Source organism: Asterias amurensis, chromosome 9 (genome assembly GCF_032118995.1).
Source record: "Asterias amurensis chromosome 9, ASM3211899v1".
Lineage (NCBI taxonomy): Eukaryota > Metazoa > Echinodermata > Asteroidea > Forcipulatida > Asteriidae > Asterias > Asterias amurensis.
In genome coordinates, this window is record NC_092656.1 from 9,371,863 (window position 1) to 9,387,344 (window position 15,482).

The window sequence follows — 15,482 nt, forward strand, 5'->3', positions numbered from 1 at the left end:
CCAACTTGCTGATTAAGCGCATGAGCACAAGTTCACAATACGTCGCACGGTGGCGCTGTGACTGTTCCTCGACCCTCCTGTTAATTAACGAAAACTCGTCGTTGTAGACTCTACACAATTTTGATCAGCGCAATAATGGTGGCTTGCCGTGCAATGATAAATCCAGTACTGATGTAGGTTTACATTAAATAATTATCTTTCCATAAACAAACTACTTATCCACCCCCAGCGACCTTCATGTAACATACACTTTAATTCTCCCTAGACTGTATGATACAACGACAACCACAATGACAACGACAACGACAGCTACAATAACAATGGCAGCTACACAAAACACACTAACATAGTAAAACATGAGCACCAAATGTTTATTTTATCCGTAATCATTTACCTCGATTTTGTTTTAGTAAATATCCACAGATTAAGAACTTTTGCGTTTCTGCTGCGCAGCTCTGGTATGAGATTCTGTCCCCCATACGGCGAAGTATTGTCTTCTTCGTATAGCGCCCTCTTTTGAGTCATCCTCCTACAGCCCATATTCTATCATGAGGAGGACCGAATCTCCGGAGGACAGGATTTCCTTGGACCACTGGACATTATTTCCACAACATATTCCCCGGAGTTCCGTTTGAGGGCGGTATTCAAGTTCACTGTAAGAACAGGAGAAGTTCTTGATTTTTTCGACAAACGAGTGTCGATTTTTTTTTTGGTAATGTATCTATATACTACTTTGGACCTTTTCTATTGCCTGCGTTTTTTGCCATCCAAGACTGCTAACTATTGGAAAGCTTGCACGAAACGGCATGCATAATTGAGATAAACCAAGTGGGAACACTGTTCTGTGACAATTACTAAAGGTGGCCGGTGTCTTTACAGGAACACGTTACCTCAGATCGGTCGAGTTGCTCTTTGAAAAGCGTATGAGACCTTTTGTTTTGAAATGCATTATGGTTAGATACATAATTTAAAAGTAGAATGATCCGCACAAACATGCCTCGAATATGCACTGTTTTCCTTTCACGTCGCGAACAAACACGGCCGGCCATTTTGTGGAGTCAAAATTAACGACATGCGTCTTGGCGTCGTTACCAATGCTAAAAGGACTTTTACGTGAGAAGTATTTATTTCATTTTAGACATTTCCTTATTTACATCTTATTAACATTGAGAAAATAGTACAAAATGCAAGTAAGTATTTTTTTTAAGGGTAGCCCCAGAGCTACCCCGAACAGAGAAATAAAGGCACTTGAAGAAACGACAGTGTTATGAATGTTCCTCACATGATAAAGGTTTATGTCACAAGGAGAGACATCAAATTACTGCTGAATAGACTCAAAATTAATGCACATAATCAAGACACAACAACTCACAATAATATACAAGGCGTTTACACACATTTAACTTTATATTTATGCTGCAGGTCATTTTGGGCTTTTTGTACAGAGCTTAATTTTAAAGGGAATAATATAAATAAATATAAAAAAAAAAACACGTGCAATAAACTTTGTGTGAAAGAAAACAAATTATCAAAATGTTAGTTTTACTGTAATAAAAATAAAATGAATATTTTGCTTAAGAGACGATCGAATCATAAGTCAACCATAAGCGAGATCTTATGAATGAAACAAAATCACACGTTTAAAGGGAAAGTCCGCAAACGCTCGAACTCACGCAAGTACGAGCTTAATTATTGACTTGTTAGGCCAAGTAAAATAAATACCAGTTGATCGTCACGGTTTTTCCCCAAAAAGAGGAGGTTAAGGGGCTTTTTATTTTGTATTTCTGTCAGAGGTGGCTGCCAAGCATTTTATTTCAGACTAGCCACAAATTATTCAGTTTAAAGTCACCACTCATCACTTACTTTCTGTATAGTTACAAGTTCCTAAAAGATTAGTAAAGTTTATTGAAAAAATAGACAGAAAATTTAATGTTTTTTTGAAATAAAATGGAATGCGGCCCCCAAAAAAGGTTGAGGGAGGGGACAGTCAACTTGTATTTTTTTCTTGGCCTATTGTACGACTTATTTATTATTGTCAGTTTATGAACAATTTCTTAAAAGCTATTTATATGATTGGGTGTTGAGCTGACAACATTGTTGTAGACTTGGTTCGTTTTTTGTGAGATCAATCATACATAAAATAACAAACTTTGACAATTTCAGCTGTGAGATACATAGTTACAACAATATAAAATACTCTAAAGCCGCTAAAAGAAAAACTACAAACCAACAAACATACTTTAAGCAATAAACATGAAGCATAACTTTACAACTAATTACTGAAAGCATATCGATAGCAGTCAAGTAGTAACGCGAAAGCAAAAAAAAAAAAAAAAATGGGGCTCATTTTCAAAACAGATATGTATGCACTCTATGTAACCCCAAACCTAACTTGATTATACTTCCACTGTGCAAAGTTTTACAACTTACTTATAAGCCTCATCTTGTCTTCAGTATAGTCATTAGACATTATACTTGACATCCATCTATAATAAATCTTCTGAATCTGAGTAATACAGTCGGCAACGCCTCCTGATAGAAAAATAACACAAACTTTTTGAAAAGAAGACAATGAAGAATATTTAGTGTTGTAGACGGGGCAGGAAAACTCCTATACGGGAGAACCCACGCAGCCTCGTACCGTGACTGTAAAAACCCAAATCAACAGGCAAGGCTTAGCTCTGGTCCGAGCTCGAACCGAAGCGACCCACAGGCAGTGACAAAAAACACTGAGCCAATCTGACTGCCCACAATAATGTTCTCTTTTTCAAATCAACACCTGATTTTTGTAAATAGCATACAAACGCTTAACAAATTGAATAAAATTTACAACTCCTTGAAAGTTATTTGAGTGCGTCCCTCTTCTAAAAATAACTCACAATGTATATAGATTCGTTTATCACCATTTGTATGGTAGGCGAAAAGTTTGAACTTATTTCACACATAATAAGGTATAATTATTAGTATCTAAACTTATTTTAGTTAAGTTGGTATTTAAGAATTTACAAGGACCAATAACTTTGTCAACACAGCGCAGAGTTAGAGTTTGAATGTTGATGCCTGACTCATTGTGTGGTCAGCTTGATTCAAAATTGAGTCAGCCACTTGGACGCAGAAACCGGGTCATTTCTGACCAGGTAGTTTAAACAGTGAATTGACTTTGATTATTAAAATAATAACGATATCGAAGTCTTATACAGACGATGTGACCTCTGACGTCACACGAAAAACATAACATGATTCGCGTGCATACCGCCCGGCCAAAACCTTTGTGTTTTGGCAGCCAGCTAGAAAGTGTATGCAATCTTACCATGACTATACGTGTCTTTTTGCCCGGCGAAACATGACGTATACAGTGTTTTTTCAACAGAGGGCGGTTTGACTGTAAACATGGGTCACATCGTCTATAGCTCACGTATCTACCAACAAGCACTCAAGGCGCTGTGTATTTATACAAACTTTCAGAAAGTCTATAAAGATTATTGAAATCTATACATTCCGAGACCAAATAATTATAAGGTGCTACGGCGCATACCAGGAACACCGGGGTGAACCCCTTTTCGATAAGTGCACTGGGTTATTTTACATGCGTTACACAACACACGGGTCCGACGGCTTTACGTTCCATGCGAAGGACGAAGCAATGGTTAAGTGTCTTGCTTAATGACACACGTTTCACGACTGCGGGAATTTCAATCCACACTCTGCTGATCAGAAACAACAGAGTTTGCTGATCAGAAACACAAGTAATTCGGTGCTCTTAACCGCTCGGCCACGACACTTCTATGATATTAGTTATTCGGTGAAATGTTGCTTTCCATAGTTCGCTCATACTTTTTAAAGCCACGAGCGAAATATGGAAAGCGCGATTTCAACGAATAACTAATGAAATAATCCAGGTTTCGCCACCTGAATATTATTCTAACGACAATGCATTCATTGCATCAACTTGTGTATTATGTACCACTGTTAGTTTACAATATAAGCTGAAAGTGTCTGAACGCTGTACATTGTTCAAATCGCATAGCACTTGAACCAAGTTTCTTCAATATTTTTTAAATATCGTTTGCACTCAAATAAATCAAATGTTACCAACTACAATGCAAGCTGAAAATGCACGAACACTGTATATTGATAACAATGTAAAACACTTAAAGGCACAGCACAGGCCACTATTGACAGTTGTCAAAGACTATAGTCTTCTCACTGGCTGTATCTCAACATGTTGGAGCGTGGGTTCGAATCCCGACCGTGACACTTGTGTCCTTGAGCAAGATAGTTTACTATAATTGCTTCTCCTCACCCAGCGGTATAAATGGGTACCTGCGAGGGTAGAAGTTGATATTGTGAATGAAAAAGCCTTTGGAGCGGTTTAAACTGTTGCCCAGGTTGTATACTCCCAAGGGAGCTGAGAAACATTAAAAGGGATGTTATTGGCCCTATGACCAGGGCACTAATGTAAAGCGCATTGATACGGTTATTGTGAACTGCGCTATATACAAATTTGTTATTATTATACATACAATATAAACCTGTTTAAATTTGAGCTCATGGTCGTCGAATTTGCGAGATAACAATGAACAAAAAACACACACTCTTATCACACGAAGTTGTGTGCTTACAGATTCTTGATTTCGGTACCTCAAAATCTAATTCTGAGGTCTCTAAATCAAACTCGTGGAAAATTACTTATTTCTCGCAAACTTTGTTTCTTCAGCGGGAGCTGTTTCTCACAATGGTTTGTACCATAAATCTCTCACCATAACTCGTTACCAAGTAAAGGTTTATGCTAATAATTATGTTGGGTATTACCAATGGTGTCTCCTGCCTTTAAGCCAAGCCTCTGAAATACTTTGAATTTTAATAGTGCTATTATTATTACTGTAATAGAATTACTGAACATTTTCTTTTTATTTATTTATTTATTTATTTTTTCCCCCAACATTCATTTATTTATTTTTCATATATTTTTCTAGTTGTGTATAACTCTTTTTAAACTGATAGAGGTACCGTTTTAAACCTTTTTGTCTCTTGCCAATTTTTCATTCTTATGTTTCTTTATGCTGGTTTAGTTTATTATTTGCTTGATGGGAGGGGGTGGGGCTTTTTTGCATTTTTACTTATTCTGCGTCACTGCTTTTAATTATCTTTCTGTTTTTGTCTTATTGTTCTTAATGTCTTTATAGATTTATTGTAAATAATTATAGATTTTTAACATATGGTCAGGGATATTGGAATTGAAGGCCTTCGGGCTACAGTTTTTAGGTAAACCTTTTTAATTCCAGGCATATGTCCCTGGCTTTTGTTTTGTACTTTATATGTTTGTTCTTTGTATGTGTTTTTATGCCGAATAAATAATAATAATAATAATACTAAAAGAAAATTGCTTACAAATGACATAATTATTATTTGATGTAGATATCATTTACATTTGTAAATAATTCGGAAAAATTTTTTTGTCAAATGTTAGGACCTGTTAAATACATGTGCTACAATGGTTCATTATTATCGGGATGTTTGAGTGGGTAAAACCAAGCTTTCTGTTTGTTCTCAGTCTAGCCATGTCTAACACTATAACATTGCTGAGATGCAGAACATATTCAGCAGCTTTACTGGAACTCCTTTGTGCCAGTTTCCCTCCATCCCACAATCTACTGTAGCCACTACCAAGGGTGGCTGGTTATAGTCTTAACTTGTTTGGGGCTAATTTATCCGTATGTAACACAGGGGACGACATTATATCTTTTGGTAAATTTTCACCTTTGCCTTCTTGTCTACCAAGACTGCCAGTTGTTGACCATCTTCCCAGATTGTAATTGCCGTTGGTTGACTCAGATCCTGAATAATACAGGAGATGAATTTCCCATAACTATCATAATGATGGATGTGACCAGACACAGGGTCACGGTTGCTAACGGCAACGTAGATACCCGAGTTGTCGCAGCATATGCCCCTGCAGTAGTCGACGGGTTGACCATTCATGGTGGGTTTGATGGTGAGTAGGGTAGCACCTTCGTCATCGATAACAATAACTTGGTTATCATCATCACAGCCACCGACAACCACTCTGTCATTGCTGTCAGTGGCCAAGAACCCTGGTGTCTTCTCCAGTGGTTTAGTGGAAGTACTGATCACACGATCACGATTTCGTTTATAGGTTATCCCACTCTTGCTAGAATGTCCTACCACGACATTGCCGTCTCTCTTCATACAGATACACGAGTGATGAGCTTTTCCTTGATACGCGGCATCACCTTCCGGGAACATTCTATAATAATACAAATAATAATAATACAAATAATAATAATAATACAAATAATAATAATAATACAAATAATAATACAAATAATAAAAATAATAAAAATAATAATAATACAAATAATAATAATAATAATAATACAAATAATAATAATAATACAAATAATAATAATAATACAAGTAATAATAATAATACAAATAATAAAACTAATACTAATAATACTAATACTAATAATACTAACAACAACAACAACAACAACAACAACAACAACAACAACAACAACAACAACAACAACAACAACAACAACAACAACAACAACAACAACAACAACAACAGCAACAGCAACAGCAACAGCAACAGCAACAGCAACAGCAACAGCAACAGCAACAGCAACAGCAACAGCAACAGCAACAGCAACAGCAACAGCAACAGCAACAGCAACAGCAACAGCAACAGCAACAGCAACAGCAACAGCAACAGCAACAGCAACAGCAACAGCAACAGCAACAGCAACAGCAACAGCAACAGCAACAGCAACAGTATAACCACGTCCTTTTATATTGATGTGATCAATGCCTTTGATAAAGCAGGAGGTATTATGGATTGTAAACATTCTAGTGTCTTAGAAACAAGAGAAATGCCTTTGTGGAATAATGTTAGCGTCACCAAGGACAACGTCACTTTTGGTAGTACCTTGCTTAAATTTTTTGGTATTAACAGGATAAAACATATTGTGAAACAGGGTAAACTGATCTCTTTTAAAGAAATTGCTAAAATGTGTGCATTACGTAATATTAATGCCGGTAGAATGCTAGGTCGCCTTAAGCATCATGTGGATTATAACCTAGTTGAAGAAAAAAGAGAAGGTCCAGCTACTCCTTTATGTAATTGGTTAGTCATCAAAGATTATAACGGAGAGGAGTCTGCTCCGATGTATTTAACTAAAGCCAAGACCAACTACGGCAACCTGATTAGGAAAAAAAGTGTCGTTCTTAGAGTTCAACCAATTTGGCAAAATATATTCAGTATTAGTCAAGATCTTGATTGGTCTGCGATATGGATCAGCGATTTTAAGAACTACTTAATGGATCCTGACGATAAACAATTCATGTACAAACTTAGACACAGAATTTTACCTACTAAAGATGTTTTGCTTAAAATTGGTATTGTTAGAGAAGAATCATGCCCGCTCTGTAATGTAGAAAGAGAAACTCATGAGCATATTTTCATTTACTGTTCCCACACATTGGATGCTTGGATTTTTGTAGAAAGATTGCTTAGCAAATATACAGGTAACAAACATTTTTATTTAAACGACTCTAACAGAATTCTTGGATATGCTCTAAAACCGGTTCAGGCCATCGTTGTTGCTAAATTGCTTAGGCTGATCTGGAATATTCGATGCAAAAAGGTGTTTAACAGTTATTCCAGACCAGCAGAAATCGACATCATCTCACAGTTAAAGTTATCTTTGAAATATTTTCTTCGAATGGAAAAGAACAGGTTAAAACCAGAATCATTCGAAAATTGCTATACTAGGAACAATGCTTTGTGTTTCACCACTAAGGACGAAGTCAGTTTTAATTACTAATTGCCTGTTTCACCAAGGGCCAAATTATTTTCCTTTGTCCCATATGTATCATGTTTTTCTAATTTTTGTTTTTGTTGTTGTCAGTATTGTTTTTTCCCGAACCACGTGATTCCCGAGTCACGCTAAATTGTAGATATTTGTATATATAATAGAGGTATTCATTAACTATTTAATTATTTTGTTTATTGTTATTATTATTATTTTCTGAGCTTCTGTTACTTACTGTGCCTGTTATATATTAGAAGTATTTACTGGAGTGTCTTTTGATAGTGTTTTATTTGATGTATGCCTTTGCTGATGAATGTTGAATAAACGGAGTAATATAACTCCACATCAAGAGAGAAAAAAAAATAGTAATATATAGTAATAGTAATAGTGATAGTGATAGTGATAGTGATAGTGATAGTGATAGTGATAGTGATAGTGATAGTGATAGTGATAGTGATAGTGATAGTGATAGTGATAGTGATAGTGATAGTGATAGTGATAGTGATAGTGATAGTGATAGTGATAGTGATAGTGATAGTGATAGTGATAGTGATAGTGATAGTGATAGTGATAGTGATACTGATACTGATACTGATCATGATCATGATCATGATCATGATAATGATAATGATAATGATAATGATAATACACAATAAGATCTGGCCCCCGCTGCAAAACAACAAAAGAAACAACCAAACAAGCTGACAAATTAACTGGCAGTAGTTATACGGTGATCTTGTAATTATATAATTGGAAATAAATAGTAATCAGGGAGCTAGTGAACAATATTTTGTGGTAACGAAATATTTTAAAGAGGGATAGAATAATTTTGAGAAATACCGTATAAATTGTTAATAGAGAATTTGTGACCCGCTACGTGAAAATGAGTCAGATGTCGCCCAATGCATTATTAAGTTATGGACAGTTTAATGTTGAAAAAAAAAAAAAAAAACATTTTTTTATTTATTTACTTTTTAAGATCTTTATTTGCATGGTTAACCTTGAGAACACTTAACTTTTCGGCTATAAAGCTATGAATACCACAATTTTGTGATCATACTTATGTCTAACTTGTATCCTTTCGCGCGCAATGGTAGTTTAAACATCACTTTACTTGTAATTCGTTTTTCAGAAAAAAATATGTATTGGCTAATTTCAAACGGGAGTAACTCTGCAACGCGACACTCCCCAAAGTTTAGACATTTACCAAATTACTGCTGCTGGTGTGTTCTTTCCTGCCATGCATATAACCCAATTCTTCAACTCAAATTGTCAACATCTAACATTTGATGTTAGTGCTTTTTTTTTTTTACCTGAAAGTGCTTTTTTTTTTTTTATCGTAGAGCGGATCGGCCCAGTTTCTCCCTTCATTAGGGGTTTCGTTGAACTGTTGCCAAGCTTGCCTGAAATCCTTGTCGTATTTCTTAATATATCCGTTGTCATCAACAACCACTGGGCCACAATGAAACGATGTAATGTTAAAAGGACCTGAAATAAATAAAAACAATACACATTATATACTTTTACATAATATCTTAAATAATTTAAAACTTGTTTATTGTTTGCCTGTAATAAATGTATATTCATAAATACACCGGACAGTTTCTCTACTCCTATTAGTGGAGAGCGCGTCACGTGTGGGTGTTTAAACGGTTGATAAAGACACAGCTGAAGCTGTTTAAGGCCGGCTGGCTTTCGCGTGTCGGGCGCGCAAGATTATCACGCAGAACGCAATTCATAGATATACAGCGCGAAATATATGTAAGCGCGCGCGTAATCTATTTTAAAGCGCGCGCGCGTACACACAACCCACGCGCATGAAACAGATTCATTACAAAGTTTTTGAAAAAAATATTTCAAACCTCGAATTTTAAATTGTTAAAGTGTCAATAATTGTATTTTGTTTAACGTTGTTTAACAAAAGGGCATACATGAATGGCAGGGTCTGAACGGTCGTTGACGTGTGATAAAGGCCCTCGCCTTCGGCTCGGGCCTTTATCACACGGCAACGAGCCTGCCGGTTTTAAACGGCCGTTTAAGAACTCGTCGCTACACTTTTATTCCCCTAAAGGCCGGTTTATAGTCGGTCGCGCGATGGTCGCGCGATGGAATTCTTGACGCGCAATCATAAAAAGATACAGTTGTTAGGCCTCAGTCTTAGGATCGCGCGCAAGATTTCCATCGCACGACCATCGCGCGACCGACTATAAACCGGCCTTTATAATGACCAGCTGGAGCTGTTTATAACAAGCTAGCTTCCGCGTGTCGGGCGCGCAAGATTATCACGCCGAACGCAATTCATAGCTTTAAGTACAGCGCGTAATCTAAGCGCGCGCGCAAACACTAAACCCACGCGCATCGAACAGACTCCTCACAAAGTTTCTGAAAAAGAAGATGTTTCAGACGTCAAATTTTCAGTTGTTAAAGGGACACACCGGCTAACCGTTTAGCTGCGTCTGGAACGTAAGCTTAACTTGACTCAGAATTGAAAGAGTACCTTTTGTTATTAATGCGTAACTTGAAGGAACGTAAGCAAAACTTGGAATGTAAGCGTAGCTGTGTAGCTTAGAACGTAGCTCCTTCTCTTCCTTCCTCCATGGTTACATACAAATTGACAATTCAATGAGCGTGCCAACACTGCCCCCCCCGCGCAGACGGTATACCATTTCGACCATTAACAAATAGCCAATATATTTTTGTGAAAAGATCCTAATAATAACAAACATCATCGCTCTCGGTCTCAAAGAACACAATTTAAAGCCAGCTACGCACTACACAATAAAACGACTCGAAAGTGAACTTACCAGTGCCTCGAAGTTCATCCGCTCGAATGGTTTTACCATCATCAGTGTTAAAGATAACCAATCGGCTGTTAATGGTAGTAACTGCAAGCTTGCCACTTCCTAGAGCTGCTACATCCCAAAACGTCTCATCCAACCCGGGCAAATTCCCACCGACTTCACGAAACAGCTTCCACTCCCTTCCGACATTGAGTTTGCCGATTATGGACCCAGTGTGATCGAGATGCTTGTACTGGAAATCGGCGTTAATTCCAGGGGGAAAATCACTTTTTAAGAAAGTCAAATGTTGGTTGATGATTGGAAATAAAGACAGAAAGTCGCTCTCTGAGCCTACGTTGATGACATCTCTTGCGATGGTTAGCGTATTTTGCTTCCTCTGAAGCAAAGCAGTTAATGTTTGTATGTGTTCTCCAAATGCCGTGCTACGATCTTCCTTTAGGACTCGGATCTCTCCAAGAAGTCGGTCTTCTTCGGCTTTCACCTTGTCCCTCAACCGATCTGCTCCCTTTTTTACCTCTTGCACTGTTTGTGAAACTTTCTTTTCAAATTCCTCTTGATCTGTGTTTACACTCCCTATGCGTGCTTGTAATTTCTTGATTTGATTGGTGAATGTGGGGAATATTTCATTCCAATTTTCCTTGTATTTGTCTGAAGCTGCCGCGCGATCAATGTACTCATGCTTGGGTTTGCAATGATCTACAACAGTACAGACGTGACAAATCAAGACATGGCATGTCTCACAGTAGAATCGATTGATCTCACCCTTGTGCTTGATGCACGTGTACTCCTTCTGAACCTCTGGTAGGGTAACCTTTCCCTCGCGAACATCTTCCAAGGTTCCGACTGTGTGATCAGCCAACGCTTTGCTTCGCTTGTGAATTTTCATGCAGCCTTGGCAGATATTCTGAGAGCAGTTTAAACAATGATGTGTAACCTCGTTCTCAGTACATAAATCACATGGCACTGAACGTTCCTCTTTGGCTAAGGTTTTGGCAACCTTCTCCTTAAGCTCGATTTTCTCTATCAGCGTTATCAGGAACCCATTGGTCTTGAGTCCACCGACGCCCTCGGTAGGTAGTCGCGTCTCTTGCCGACACACTGGACAAGGTTTTACCACATCTTTGCCAAATAACTGTACTAAGCAATGTTCACAGAAGCTGTGAACGCAACTGAGGATTTTGGGATTTGTGTACCGCTCAAAACAAATACTACATTCCAAAAAGTCTTTACTAATTTCCTTAAGTATTGTAGATATAGTCGCCATTTTACCTGTAGTAGAAAATGTAAGAAACATTAGGGCCTTGTCACACGAGGCAACTTTTGCAGGCAACTTGGATGCAACCAACTGCAGTGCATGCTACAGGACCACTTTGGTAGCACACGGGTCAATTTTCAAACATTGTCTTACGATGCCCAATAGAAATAGGTGAACATTCAAATGTGAATGCCTTTTCTTCATGGAGATTGCCTGGAACTGGTTGCCTGTAAATTGCCTCGTGTGACATGGCCCTTAGATTCAGAAATGAAAGGATGCAAAAACATTTCCTGCGTGGTATTGCAAAAAAACTTTTTCTGGGGTCAGAGTTAAACTTAATTCATGGTCGAGTGGAGCCAGAATATTTTCTGGGTCAATTTTACCTGTAGTAGAAAATATCAGAAACATTAGATTTAGAAATGAAAGGATGCAAGAACATTTCCTGCGTGGTATTGCAATGGTCGAGTGGAGCCCGAATAATTTATGGGTCAAAATGACTCAAAATCTGAGTTAAAATCGCATATTATTCGGGTCAGCTCGACCTGGAATATCGGTCAAACTCCCTTTGACCCAGATTTAGGGTCAACACTGACCCGTGAGATTCTAAAAAGTATCCTTTGTCACCACTTATGAACAAATAAAGCTAGACTTTAAAAAGATATGACATACAACATTTTAAAGTTGCACTGTTTACATGCTCATGTACAACTTAGTTCAACACAGTAGCACCTTGTAAACTAGCCTTGCTCAAGGCAGTCGCATTATTCGCTCCGAAAAGACGCAGCTGTAAACCCACCCGCCGTATACCCTGTGCATGGTGTGTGCGATCACACCAAATGACCCACCCGTATACACACTGTCACATCGCACGAATACTGTTCACACAAGTCATCGCACTCGTACACCACTAACCGCATGCGGAGGCCGTCAGGCCGACAGCCTTGTCGGGTCTGTATCTTCCCGTTTTAATGTGTTGTATTGAAAAAATTCCAATAGTGGACGAAATTGGGGGGGCTCTAGGATATGCTAGTATGCAGCTCATGAATATGTATATCGTTCGTCAGACCTATCAGACAACACAGGATGTGAGGCAAATGAATTATTCATTTTGACGTCCAATCACGCACTTCCCTTATCACGACCTTTGGACCCTATCATGCGTCCGTGGTGGTGGTGTGTGAGGTAAACATGTCTCGTCTTTCGCGGGCATTATGGTAATGAGCTGACCGTGGGAACTCTTCGCTTATTATAGTAATGAGGTCAGTGGCTTCAACACAGATCCTACAAGGCTGTCGGCCTGACGGCCTCCGCATGCGGATGAATACGGGTGGGTTTTTTATACAGCGGCGGTCTTTTTTCGGAGTGAATAATTCGACTGCCTTGAGCAAGGCTACTTGTAAACCCACATAAGGTGCTACATAATTAGGTCTCATAATTCATTACTTCAATAACCTATCTTTCTGAAAGTTTTAATAATAAGCGTCTTGAGTACATTGTTAGGTAGATACGAGCGCTATATATATATCTTCGTTATTATTAACCTCTCACCGTTGACTCAATATTAATCGAGTTAAAATTGAAGAAGAAAAAATGCGTCTCCATGTGAGAAAATGTTAAAAGCCCATGATGTATGGATTACAATGCCAGTATACCACTATGCACTGCTAGAAATGAACTTGAAAAAATATGGGATTCATTAAAGTTCTGGTAGTCGACGGCTGCGACCAAGGCCTACCCGGTGTGGTGGTTTCAGTCTTCCGCCGTATTCAGTTTTCCGAGTGACGTAGCCAGACATTTCAGCACGTTGTTAGAACGGTTTTAGCTTTCCGGCGTGTTCAGTTTTCCGGGTGACGTAGTCAGACAAAAATACCGCAGCGAGTACCCTGGCGAGTACTGTAGTTCTCTCAGTGACCCCAAATTGTTTCTATTACGATTCTTTTCTGTTTAGTCACATACTCTCTTTCCCCATCTTTACACGTAAAACTTTAAGCAGGTGACACTCTGCTTGTATAAAAAACAAACCCCAGTTTCTCATACGATCCACGCGTTTGCCGCTCCTTGTACTCGACCCGCGGACGCCGCCATGACAGCTACCGGAGGGTAACGGATGACTCAATACGGCACTAAAGAATTACTACTTTTTCGCTTGCTGTGCGCAGGCGCGCATCGCATGACGTAATGTTGCCGTATGTTGGTCATTCGGAAAACTGAACACCACGGAAAGTTGAAACCGCCACACCGAAACTAAGAGTAGAGCCAGTCGGCTACAATGAACGTCGACGGAGTAGTTGGTATTAACATTATTTTCGTGTACGCAGACTGGATGGTACCCGCCGTTCTCAACTAGTATATTTTACCGTGGTATCATGATGTAAGTTTTAAGAAAAAGACTTACCAGGAAAGATCGAGCAGTCTTGAGGCGAGGAAATTGCTCCTTCGAGCAACGAGTAGAACGGGAGTAGTTTGGTATGAAGTCACATAGGGCGTGGTTGTTGTGCGAGAGGTGACGTAGCTCTTATACAAAAAAGTAGACTTGTGGATAAGTCCTTAGACTTTTTTTTCGATAAACACTGTGACGTTCTCGCGAGACTTCCGGCTTTCGCTTGACTATTGCTCTCGCGACTTCGTTCCTCAGTAGTCTCTGAAAGCAGATCGCGAGAGTGACGGGATAGCTCCCCACGTTGTCAGTCACTGAGTGACTCGTTTACAAGTCTAATGGGGAAGCCCTATGTTGCTAAGCAATACAAAATATTGTGAAATATTCAAATCAGTGAACCATAAAGCCCAGCGTGTACGTCATGACCACCATTCATGTCGTAGACATGCATACAATAAAATCTGCATGAATATTGCTGACTATAAATGCATAACGTGAACTTTGGCTTGGTATTGTAAACCCATTGCAAGAAAAACAGCAACTACAACTAACAAGGCAGTTTACACTTCACAATGTGCCAACAGACCGGCATTGCTTGTGGATTCATATGTCAAATGTTTTGATGCATCGCCGTTGAATTAACTCTCAGGTTTAACGTGCTCTCATAACGCTGCAATCTAAGTACACCCTTTAACACCATGCCAAAAGTATAATACACTGAATGTACATGGTTAACTTTCATTTGTAAAATGTCCCCCGTTTTTATCGCTTGTGTTTTTGTCTTATTAATTAAACCTAAAAGGATTGCTCTTTTGGATAGTAATTTTGTTCGCTTTTGGGCAATCCCTATAGGCTTCTGTTTGTTCGTTGTATTTTGGTATGTCCCTAATGTTTTTGTAATGTTCTATAACATTTCAAGTGTTTGTTGCTGTGTGTTTTGTAAACGCAGAAGGAAACCAGACTCATTGTTCAAGGCTGTATTAGTTTTAGTCTCAGAACCACAACATAGATTTTGGTACATATAAATGTTTTATGTGGGCCTACATCGTTTTACGCCAAACATTACTTGATTGTACTCACACAGTGCTAGGTTCGAATCCTACTTAAGAATAATCTGAAGTATACAATAAGAAAGGTAGTGGTAGCACTTTGGGAGTATAACTAATTATTTTGTGTTAATTTTATAACTGGACAAACTTTCGTAGCGACAA

At 38.5% G+C, this 15,482-nt stretch overlaps 1 protein-coding gene across 1 annotated transcript; it reads right to left on the reverse strand.

The window, feature by feature from the left end:
• Positions 1 to 1,334: 1,334 nt before the first annotated feature.
• On the reverse strand, positions 1,335 to 14,386 carry LOC139941868 (E3 ubiquitin-protein ligase TRIM45-like). The gene is made up of 4 exons (XM_071938503.1): positions 14,290 to 14,386; positions 10,643 to 11,908; positions 9,152 to 9,326; positions 1,335 to 6,268 (listed from the first exon to the last, which is right to left on the reverse strand). Exons 2-4 carry the CDS (start codon positions 11,901 to 11,903, stop codon positions 5,737 to 5,739), a joined length of 1,968 nt encoding a protein of 655 aa, XP_071794604.1. The 5' UTR covers positions 11,904 to 11,908; positions 14,290 to 14,386; the 3' UTR covers positions 1,335 to 5,736.
• Between the last annotated feature and the right edge of the window lie 1,096 nt (positions 14,387 to 15,482).